This window comes from Carcharodon carcharias, chromosome 3 (genome assembly GCF_017639515.1).
Source record: "Carcharodon carcharias isolate sCarCar2 chromosome 3, sCarCar2.pri, whole genome shotgun sequence".
In the NCBI taxonomy this organism is placed as follows: Eukaryota; Metazoa; Chordata; class Chondrichthyes; order Lamniformes; family Lamnidae; genus Carcharodon; species Carcharodon carcharias.
This window is the reverse complement of record NC_054469.1, coordinates 206,434,280-206,446,395: the sequence shown is the minus strand read 5'-3', so window position 1 is coordinate 206,446,395 and position 12,116 is coordinate 206,434,280. Positions and strand designations below refer to the sequence as shown.

General features: G+C 43.6%; 1 protein-coding gene across 2 annotated transcripts in view; it reads left to right on the top strand.

Moving 5' to 3' along the window:
• The window catches only part of nkd2b (NKD inhibitor of WNT signaling pathway 2b), a 132,578-nt gene that overhangs the window by 82,389 nt on the left and 38,073 nt on the right, over positions 1-12,116 (top strand). For both annotated transcript variants that reach the window (XM_041185013.1, XM_041185012.1), the window contains exon 4: positions 6,433-6,490. In XM_041185013.1, the coding sequence (XP_041040947.1) occupies positions 6,433-6,490 (58 nt within the window). The remainder of the gene's footprint in view (positions 1-6,432; positions 6,491-12,116) is intronic.

The following is a 12,116-nucleotide window of genomic DNA, read 5'->3' as shown; positions in this document are numbered from 1 at the left end:
AGTGATTGGTTGTGTGCTGTGAGTAATTCATTTAGTACTTGTCAAAATGGTTTCGAATCTGGAGTAGAACTTCCGTGTATTGAATTTAAAATGCAATTTTGGTATAAAATAGTTCGGTCAATAAATTAGTTTTAAAAAAAATAAATCAAAATGAATTTATATCTTGACCTAGAATGCTCTGGACCAGACTATAAACTGTGTTAGGAGGGTTTTGAAGTATTAAGTATCTTAAGCGCTGTATGTGACCTTATTTTTTTTGAGTTTGCCTGAAGCTGTGAGCTATTTAATTTCCTTTCACTGTAGGGAGCATCAACTGATCAAATGTTGTGTTTCCTGTTTTAAGATGCTTGCATTCCAAATTAACAGAACATGTATGTTCTGGTTTCATGAGTGAATCCATATTTTTATATATATATTTTAATAACCTGAATAAAGTAGGCCTTGTGTAAATTAAGTTCCTTCTTACCTTGTCTGTCCTGGTCTTCTAAACTTTCAACCATTGTAAGCCTAGAATACTGTCGGATGTTTCTTTATTGGGTTGTTAAGCAGCAACAACTTGTAACTATATAGTGCCTTTAATATGTTAAAACATTCCAAGACACTTCCAAGGAGCATTATCAAACAGAATTATTCACTGAGCCACATAAAGAGATAATGGACAAGTCATCAAAACCTTGGTCACAGAGAGAGGATATAAAGAGCATCTCAAAGGATAAGAGGTTTAGGAAAGGAATTCCAGAGTTTAGGGCCTATGTTAGTGAAGACACAGTTGCCAATGGTGGAGTGATGTTAATTCGGGGTGCGCAAGAGATCAGAATTGGAGGAGCATAGAGATCTCCGATGCTCGAGCTGGATTTTGAGATGCAGTTCCAAGGAATGTGGCTGAAGCAATTGAGGGATCTTTCACTAATGGTGAGTGAAATCATAAAAGACCAGAGCTGGAGGGATGACTGATGAAGATACAAGGCTCAATTACAACACAATAGCTCAAAGAGGATAGAGCAAGACTGCAAAGGCATTTGAAGATGAGGAATTCATTGTGCTGGCATACACCAAGCTAAAGTGGATCAGTGGAGAGAGGAGTGATGCATGAATGGGACTTGGTGTAGGAGAGAATATAGGTAGCCTGGAGGTATAGCAAGTTAAGAGTTTTAGAATGGTGGAAGAGATATAAGTGTGGATAAAGATTTCCATATTGGTGAGAGTAAGGTAAGTGTGGAGCCAGGTGATTGTAGTCAATTTGGAAAATAAATGCTCTTGGTAATGGAAGGAATGTAGAGTCTTGCACATTTGATTCAATCTAAATAAATGACAAAGGAAGGAAATGGAATTGGTTGCAAGGTGATAGCAGAGTGCAGAAAATGCTTCCTTCAGCCTTCTTGATATTTGGTCAATGGAAAACCTGATGCTGTATGGGTAGACTGAAGTCAGCATGGTTGGAGGGGAGTAATGGAGCAGTCGACTCTCCATTAGTATTAGAAGTGTCAGCCATGACTCAGTGGTATGAGTCTCACCTCCGAGTCAGAAGGTAGCGAGTTCAAGTCCCACTCCAATGATTTCAGTACAAACAACTGAGTCTGACATTTCAGTACAGTAATGATGGCTTGCTGTAACATAAGAGATCCTGTGGCACTATTTCAAAGAAGAGGTAAGTTCTTCCCAGGGCCAAGGAGGAAGTTGGAGGTGACTGAATGCGGGCAGGAAGGGAGCATCTTGCTGGGGATGCAGTGGAACCAGACAAAGGCAGTTCCTCCAGAGCTGGTCAATAGGGAAGATGCTGATTTTTATATCCAGTTTTCCATTGCCCAATAAATATGGCAGTAGTGTAATATTTATGTTCTATGGCTAAAAGTTTAGGGCCTATGTTATATTCTTTTAGTCTAAGTTCACTCATTGACAAAATAAATTATTTTTTACTGGGGAAATAGAACATCAGCAAATTGCACACTGGTGGGTTATGAAGAAATTGAAAAGTTTTTGGGGTACACTTTCCCATGGATACTGTAGCACCATTCTGAAAGTTTCAGCATGAATTCTGAACTTGCCCAGACTTTTTTTAAAAATAATACTTTTTCACCTGGGAACATGTGTGGAGAATGTGCCAGTTTGTTGGAAGTAAAACAGAGGGTGTTTATGGTGCTCACTGGTCACCCGGGTTATCTTTTAAAGATACTGTTATTGGATCTATGACTTCCGGCCCTCTCCTCACAACCCCTGCCCATCTGTGTGCTTTCATCCAAAAGGGTGTAATGTTTAGGAAACTCTGTGCACTCACTACAATGTCCTTGCCGACCTGTTGACTGAAATGAGTAACTCAGAAAGGTTGCTTTTCTGACAGGAAGTGTCGAACAAAGCTCTGTAGTGTTTCTGGCTCCTTGGGGATGAAAAGGGGGAGGTTTGCTGCCGATGGGAGTTGTTGTGGATTTTGGGCTGATGTCACCTGGTCCTTTTTCTTCCTTTCCAAGCGATGACAGCTGCTCTGTAACCCGACTCCACTTGAAAGGCTGGAAATGGTAGAGTTGAAAGGTGATCGGCAGTAACTCCACAGATCTTGGAAACAGTCAACTGGCACTCTTCTGATTTTTATTTGTGTGTGTGTATTAAATAAATCAGAGGGGTTCTTTTCAAAAGCATCAAAGTTTCATTACACGGAAGCTTTCCCGAATATATCAGTTTTTGGATGTGTGATTTGTGTTTGAGATTGTAACCTCCTTAATTTGAATGATACATGCTGGACTCTGGTCACTGGTATCAAGCAATGCTGAATTTAGGTGAGTTTACGACAAAAGCCAATGTTTCTGCTAAGCTAGTTGTGACAACCATGTTTGAAAGATACTGCGCCGGCTGTTCACAGCAAGAAATTTAAGGGTACCATACATTGAAATAAACAGGCTAAATACAACAAAGAATATTTAGAGGGAACATTGGCCAAGATCAACTTTAAAACAATGTAGTGCAAATCTCAATGCCTGTGCCTTTTTACCCACTCTCTTCCAATCAGTTTAAGGGAGAGTGATATCTTGAGCATGGAGGTCTCACCATGTTGAACTGCAGATATGAATAAGGTAGAGAAACATCAACGGTAATTTTGCGATAGTGCAATACTGAGATGGCAGCCTGTTTTACTTCATTCCAGTAACATTCCCATTCACCTCAGTGAAAATAGAAACTGGGTGCAATGTAAATGAAGAACTGGCCACTGACTCATTATCATCTGCCAGCTTGGTTCAATCGACTCTTAAGGTTGTGGCTTCAAATCTCACTCCCAAATTCTTGTGTACTTAATCCAGCCTGCCTCCAATACGGAGGGAGTGCTATACTTTTGGAGGTGCCACCTTTTGGATGAGCTGTTAAATCAAAGCCCTGTGTGCCCTCTCTGGCTAATGTAAAAGATTCCATGGCACTATTTTGAAGAAGAGTAGAAGGGGGGTTCATCTCAGCCAACAATTATCCCTCAGTCCAGTGCTACCAAGGAAAAAACAAATTACAAAATTATTTATATCACTGTTTTCTACGTTTGAAGCATGGTCATTGTTCTCTAGACAAAAGTATTTCATTGGCTTTAAATTAACGTGGAATATCTTGAGGACGTGAAGGATGTTCTATAAATGTTATGATCTGGAATTCATTACTTGGGAGGGTGGTGGAAGCAATTTCAATATTAACTTGCAAAATAAAATTGAATAATTACTCGAAGGACAATACCCGCAGATAAGAGAAGTGGGACTATCTAAATAGCTTTTTCAAAGAGCCAGCAGATGCACAATGGGCTGCATGGCCTCCTCCTGTGTTGTAATTCTGATTAAATGTAGGTTTTACAATGTTGCTATTGATTTTTTTTTCCAAGTTGCGATGTGCTATGCCCTTACCCCTATTGGTCTGACCATATGGGAAATATTGGTTATTTATTCATTAAACATTGTTGTATTTTATGCCTTCTTGGGTTCTTCCATATTTGGGGAATAATCTTAAAAACTAAAGGAAAGCTTGTACCATTCAACATGAAAACCCGGCCAGATTCTGTGGCGAGCCGCTTCAGAACTGCTTTTTGTTCCTGTTCTGTGCAAGACCTGTGAACTGAAGACCAGTCCCTCGTTTTATTTTACTCTCCTTTAAATAATCTGCTGCATTTTATGATTGACCACTGTGAGCAAGCAGCAGAAGGCAAAACATTTATCCAGTGTTTCCTCTCCAATCTGCCCAATAATAATCCTAAGAATTCTATGAATTTTATTAACCAATTACCGGCATGTGCTCAGACCTAAGCTTATCAAATGTTTAATTCAGATCTTTTAAAACTAATCATGGCCCTTTTTTTAATTAAACGGAGGTGACAGTTTCTAACCAAGTCCAATTATAGCAATCAAGCACTGTAAATCAGAGCTGGCCTTTTGGTTCCTCTGAACTTTTGTGGCTAAATCTTGATTTATTTTGATAATCTTGTTCTTTATCCCCCAGGAGCATTGGTAACATGATGGGTTTGTGGTGACGAAGGACAGATTTGGCTATTAGTTTGTAACAAAACCTTCTCACCCAGCCCAAACTTTTATTTCCCTCCCCCTCTGATTGTTCCCCTTCTTTTACACAGAAAGCGAGAAATAAGAAAGAAGGGAGCTGGGTTTGATTAATGTGTGTGTGTGTGTGTGTGTAAATCCTGGTATATCTCCCAGAATTCCTGATTAATGACAGCTGCTTCCCAGAAGATTTGGAAACTGTCGGTGTACCTCCCTCTGCCTGGGAGACTTAAAAGGTTTGCAGCCATATCACAGATGATTCACGATGGTGCTAAGAGAAGAGAAGGTGCCTGAGAGATGTGGGGCCTGCTTTGGAAGGACAAGGGCAGGGGAGAAAAATCTCCTGGATATTTGCTAAGGTTGAACTGAAGCAAGCCACTGGCACTCGTCAGAAACAGCGAGCCCCATTAGAGGTCAGAAAGGGAGATTACGGGGTTTCTCAGATTTCACTGGGTAGCTTTAACTCCACAGGCAAGAATAATCGATTGAATGAATGAGTTACAGGTGCAGATTCCAGAGCAAGGAGAGGGCCAGAGTTTTAAGCTATCATAGCAGTTCTCAAGTCAATGAAAGTGGGGTTTGAGGAGGTGCTCTCGTCTATTCTATTTCTGAACATAATTTAGATACTTTTAAGGGGAATGAGGGAGTAAGGAATAGGTGGGTATGCTGGTGGGGTGTGAGGGGGCCTCTGTGGAAGCATAAATCAGTTGAGCCGTCTGGCCTGTTTCTGTGCTGTTAATTTATATGTAATTTGTTAATGGTGAGTTTTCTCACCAACCTGACCCATTGATTGCTATATTTTTAATGGTTCCATCACTATTTCTGACACGAGCTCTATTCTGTAACTTCCCTAAATTTTTTTTGTATATTAAACCTAGGTGGCTGAAGGCGTGGCTAACAGTAGGACCAAGAAAGTTAGGGACGCATAAGAGGTCAAAATCCGAGCAGAGGACCAGATTTGTATATCCGGTGTTCAGATATGCAAATCTTTTTGTAAAAAAAAAAATGGGAGGACATGTTGATAAGTCTGTATTGATCAAACAAAAGGTTTTGTTACTAGGATCACAAAAGCAAAGTGGTAATGTTAAACCTGTACAAATCATTGGTCATGGCACATTTACAATATGATGTCCAGGTCTGGCTGCCTTAAGCATGTCCTGGCTGAGAAGGCACAGATGAGATTTATTATAATAACCAGCTGCAGCTATGGAGAGACACTGGAGAAATCGGGGCTCCTTACATTTAGACCAAATAAGGTTACGGGGAAGTCAGATGGTGGTGTGCAAAATGATGGAAGGCGTTCAAAGGGTAAAATGGGGAAAACATTCTTCCACTGGACCATAGAGGAAATAAACATCATTACCGAAAGGATGAAGAGAGCAGTTAGGAGAATTTTATCATGTGTTGATGTGTTAGGCCATGGAGTCTGACCAAAAACATTGGGGGAGTCAGAACAGTTTATAAAAGGGGACTAGATAAATGTAGAAAAATAATTAAAAGGGTTCAAGGAGGTGTGGGGGAAAGCAGGAGACTAGGACCATGTGGATAGTTCTTTGAGGTACAGCACAGGTGTGTGAGCTGATGCCTCCCATTTGCAGTGTACAATTCTACATGAAGGTTTGAAGTGCCCACATACTGCTAGTGAAATTGCCCACTTGTCTTTGTAGACTATTCCTTTTCCAAAATAAAAATGAGGTTAAGTGAACCCTTTCGACCAATTGCTCTTGACTAGTGGGATTGCTTGGAGGCATTTTGATTTTTAGGCAGCCAAGTGGTTAATGGGACCTGTTGCTGCTTTTATCTGAGGTCCTCTATGCAGGCAAGTGCTTATCCTTCGTGTTAATGACTCATCGACTGAGATTCCTTCCTATTTGACCACATCTGTTCCTTGTCTGTAATATATTTCTTTCTTTTGCAGGAGTTATTGAATGCAGAACTGAAAGGGCAATTCCTTGATGACCAGTGCCCCCTGGAGGGTAAGTGAAGAATGAAATATAGTTGCTTCTTGTGGAGTTAAAAATGGGAATCTACAAATGCTGGAAATCAGAATTTTAAAAAGAGCAGACAATAAATGTTTAGCCAGTCAGCCTTTATCTAAATAGTGGATGTTTGGGGAGGGTTTGTCCATTAGAACTCTTGTGGGCTGATGAAGGCTCTCACTCAAAACAATGCCCTCTTCCTCTGATATGCTGAGAACTTTTAACAACACATTGCATTTATATAGCATCATCACTAGTAAAACATCCTAAGGTGCTTTACAGGAACATTATTTTCTTTTAATTGCAGTGAAGCCTAATAATGCTTTGAAGCTGATTTGAAAACCATTAGAGAACAGCTCCTCATCCAGCTGCACAATGGACCAAACCCACTTCAACCCCTCACCTTTAAACTGATGCATCGACTGAGGGCTGGGGAGTTGGAAGGGTTATAGGACTGGAGGTGGTTAAAGCTAAAGGGGAGGAAAAGAGCCTTCAGTGTAGTTTTTAAAAAAAAAAATGTCCCATGGAACTTCAAGTGTTGTCAAACAAAATTTGATAATGAACTGCATGTGATGTTAGGGCAGGTGGTTAAACAGCCTTATCAAAGAGGTAGGTTCCAGGAGCAACTTAAAGGTATAGACATGTGGAGAGGGTTTATGGAGGGAAATCCAGAATGAGGATTGAACAACTGAAGGAATGGCAGCCAAGTGTGATGGAAATGGAGCTTTTCAAGAGGCCAGAATTGGAGGCACAGAAAACCCAGAGGGTGGTGGAGCGAGAGGAGGTTACATTGATGGGAATGATGAGGCTGTGCAGGGGTGAGATTTAAATAGACAGATGAGAATTTTAAAAGCAAGAGGTTGCTGAGTCAGGCAGGGGCCAGTGTAGATCAATCATCCTGGGATGATGGAAGGAAGAACAGGACTTAGTGTGAGATAAGATTAGGGTTGCCAACCCTCCAGGAATGTTCTGGGAGTCTCCTGCAATCAGCATTAATCTCCTCGTGGCTATGGAAAGCAATCTGGGAGATTTTTAAAACATTATTTTAAGCAAATAAATTAATATGCACACTAATTCATGCACAGTGGCTCATCATTCATTGTAAAAAAGTGACCTGATGATGTACTTGGCATCATGACAACATAAAATGTAAAAACTGGCACTGACGCGAGTCACACACTGCGTACTGTGCTCCATAAATGTCATCACTTGTTTTTCTCCTGCCAAGAAGGCTAAGCTTTTACGTGTATTTGTAGAGAACACATGAATAACGGGATGGTGACCATACTGTCTCTGGGTGGTGGTTTGCCTGGTAGAAGGCTCAGCGAACTGCCCGGCAGCTGCCCCTGGCCAGTTGTGAGATGAGTGCGGTGTGAGCGGGTGGGGGAATCGGTGTTTCTGTAGGACGCAGGCGCGGGGTACGAGGCCATGGTCCCAGGGATGGAGCCCGCACAAGTGGAGCCAGGGCTCGGGTTCCATTTGCTGCTCCTGGTTACATTGCTGCTAACCATCAGGAGGGAGCAGGCTAGTGCCGCAGCCAGAGGGAGAGCAGAACTCGAGGCAGCTGTCAGCGCCCAGACTGTGTGTGCTCGGGGGCTCGTCCTTCAGGAGCCCCTGGGTGTGTGTCTGTGTGTGGGGCGGGTGGGGAGGGCGCAAACAGAGAGACTGGGGTCTGAACCCGGAGGGGGTGAGGGTTCAGCAGAAGCTGCATTAAAGAGTTCCGCCTAATTGCAGTTCCAGTGAGTGCCTGGGCACAGCAGTGTCGAACAAGCCGATTCTAAACAAGGATAGTAACCCAAAGTGCTTTTGTTCATTTATGTACATCAAATAAACACATCCCCTCCTGCTAGTGTCTGGGGCTTTGGACTTTGCCCCCCATTGGATGGGCTCACGCCATGGCACTGGGATCCCATGATGTCACTTCCGACATCTCCCAGAATATGTCCAGCTGGAGTTGATAACCCCAGTTAGGATCTGGGCACCAGAGCTTTGGATGAATTCTGGTTTACAGGAGGTGGGAGGTTAGAAGAGCTTTGAAATAGTTGAATCTGGAGGTAAGAAACAATGGATGATCAATTTAGCAGCAGATGACCCGAGACATGGTCAGACCTTGGCAATGAACATACAAGCATACGAAGAAGGAGCAGCTGTAGACCATTTGCCCCCTCGAGCCTGCTCCGCCATTTAACAAGATCATGGCTGATCTGATAGTAACCTTAAATCTGCTTCTCACCTACCCCCCTAATGGAGAGAATATGGTGCTTGATGCTCAGCTCGGGGACAGATAGAGTGCAGAGTTTGTGAATGATCTGGTTCAGCCTCGGGCATTGACTAAGGGAGAGAGAGAGAGAGGGAATCAGTGACTCTGATACCGAGTTTGTAACAGGGACCAAAGACGATGGTTAGTCTTCCCAATATTTAATTTGAAGAAATTTCTGCTCATCCGCTAATGAATGGCAGACAAGGAGGGTGACAAATCAGAGGAGGTGGAGCAGATGTGAGAGGCATTGCTGAGGTAGAGCTAGGCATCAGCAGCATATAAGTAGAATCTGGCGTTGAAGAAGCATGTTTGAAAACTGGCCCAGGTGCCAATGAGAATCATAATTTCTTGTTTGGCTTTGTATTCCTCATGTTGGTTAAATACCTTCAGAAAATATCAGATGCCCCTGTGGAGCCTGCAGAGCATCTGACTTGCATTTACTATCTGCAGTTAAATAGTTGTAATTGGTGCTGTTATTTTAAAACCTACTGTTGTAGTGTTTTGTCTACTGGTGCCAGTTTTCCAGATGTGCTGTTATCCTGCATTTATGAGACTGCATTAAGTGGGGCCACTTAATGAGCAGGAAAAGGCCAAAACTGGGTACACCATTTCCCCTCCCCTACACCCACCTCCCTGGTCTCATAATCTCCTGGGAGAATGGAAAAAAAAACAGGGGGGTAAAATATCCTTTGGCCAATTCGGAGAAAAAAGTCAATGAGGAATGAAACTGGACAGAGCACCCAGCATCAGCCTTGGCACTGGAAATGAAAACAGCGCACTCAGCCCTGTCGATCCTGCAAAGTCTTCCTTACTAACACCTGGGAGCTTGTGCTGAAACTGGGAGAGCTGTCCCACAGACTAGTCAAGCATCGGCCTGACGTAGTCATACTCACTGAATCACCCCTTACAGACAATGCCCCAGGCACCACTATCACCTTCCCTGGGCACGTCCTGTCACACCAACAGGACAGACCCACCAGAGTTGGTGACACAGTGATTTACAGTCAGGAGCATGCTGTCCTGGGAGTCCGCAACATTGACTCAACTCTGTGAAGCCTCATGGCATCAGGTCAAGCATCGGCGAGGAAACCACCTGCCGATTACCACACTGAACACCGCACACCCACCCCCACCCTTAGCTGATGAATCTCCATGTTGAGCACCACTTGGAGGGTGGCAAGGGCACAGAATGTACTCTAGGTGGGGGACTTCAATGTCCACCATTAAGAGTAGCTCGGTAGCACCACCACTGACATAGCTAATAGACCAGGTCTGCGCCAGTGAGGGAACCAGTGAGAGAGCCTCCAGATCAGACCTAAGCTCTGCAGTCCTGCCACATGCAGTTGTGAATGATGGGTGGACAGTTAAACAACTGACTTGAGGAGGAGAAGTCTCCACAAATATCATAATCCTCAGTGATGGAGGAGCCCACACATCTCTGCAAAAGAGAAGGCTGAAGCATTTGTAACCATCATCAGCCAGAAGTACTGAGTGGATGATCCATTTTGGCCTCCTCCTGAGGTCCCCAGCATCACAGATGCCAGTCATCAGCCAATTAGATTCTTTCCATGTGATATGAAGAAATGGCTGAAGACACTGGATACTGCAAAGGCTATGGGCCCTGACTGGTAATGGTACTGAAGACTTGTCCTCCAGAGCTAACCACACCCCTAGCCAAGTTGTTCCAGTACAGCTACACCAACATCTACCTGACAATGTAGAATATTGTCCATATGTATATGTCCTGTTCACAGAAAGCAGGCCAAATCCAACCTAGCCAGTTACTGCCCCATCAATCTTCTCTCGATCACCATTAAACTGATGGAAGGTGTCATTGATAGTACATGCAAGCAGCACTTACTCAGCAATAACCTGCTTACTGATGCTCAGTTTGGGCTCTGCCAGGGCCATTCAGTTCCTGACCTCATTACAGCCTTGGTCCAAACATGGACAAAAGAGCTGAATTCCAGAGGTGAGGTGAGAGTGACTGCCCTTGACATCTGGAGTGTGCCATCCAGGAGCCCTAACAAAACTGGAGTCAATGGGAATCTCCACTGGCTGGAGTCATACCTAGCACTAAGGAAGATGGTTGTAGTTGTTGGAGGTCAATCATCTCAGTCCCAGGACATCATTACAAGAGTTCCTCGGGGTTGTATCCTTGGCTCAACTAGCCTCAACTGCTTCATTAATGACCTTCCTTCAATCATGAGGTCAGAAGTGGGAAGTTCGCTGATGATTGCACAATGTTCATCATTGGTGCCTCCTCAGATACTGAAGCAATCCATGTCCATATGCAGCAAGACCTGGACAACATTCAGGCTTGGGCTGGTAAATGGCGAGTAATATGCGCACCAGGCAATGATGATCTCCAACAAGAGAGAATCTAACCATTGCCCCTTGACATTCTACATCATTACCATCACTGATTCCCTGTCTATCAACATTTTGGGGGGTTACCGTTGATCAGAAACTGAATTGGACCAGTCATATGAATAGTATGGCTACAAGAGCAGATCAGAGGCTGGGGATGCTGCAGAGAGCAATTTGCCACCTGCCTCCCCCCCCCCCCCCCCCCCCCCACCCTCCACCACCACCACCACCGCCAAAGCCTGATCACTATCTACAAGTCACAAGTCTCAAGAGTGTGATGGAATACTCTCCAGTTGGATGAGTGCAGCTCCAACAATACTGAAGAAGCTCAACAGCATCCAGGACAAAGCAGCCCATTGGCACCCTATATATCACCTTAAACATTGACTCCCTCCACAACTGATGCACTGCGGCAGCAGTGTGTACCATCCAGAAGATGCATTTCAGTAACTCACCAAGGATCCGTTGACAACAGCTTCCAAATCCATGATCTCTACCACCTAGAAGGACAAGGAAATCAGACACATACAAGTTCTCCTCCAAGCCCCAAATCATCCTAACTTGGAACTATATCACCATTCCTTCAATGTAGCTGGGTCAGAACCCTGGAACTCCCTGACAGCACTGTCGTTGTACCTACACCACGTGGACCACAGTGGTTCAAGAAGTTTGCTCAGCACCACCTTCTCAAGGGCAATTAAGGATGGGCAATGAGTGCTGGCCATCCAGCGATTCCCACACCCTGTGAAAGAATAAAAAGGAGGACTGTGTACAGTGGTGGGCACCACACATTAAAAATTACATATTGGCTTTGGCCAGGACTCCAATTGTTAAATTATAAGGGGATCTGCATAAATTAGACTTGCATTCCCTGGAATATAGAAGATTAAGAGGTGATTTGGTTGAGGCTTTTAGGACTTTCAAAGGAACTTATAAGGTAGATAGAAACTTTCCTTGCTAGTGAGTGAGTCTGGAGCAAATGGACATGACCTT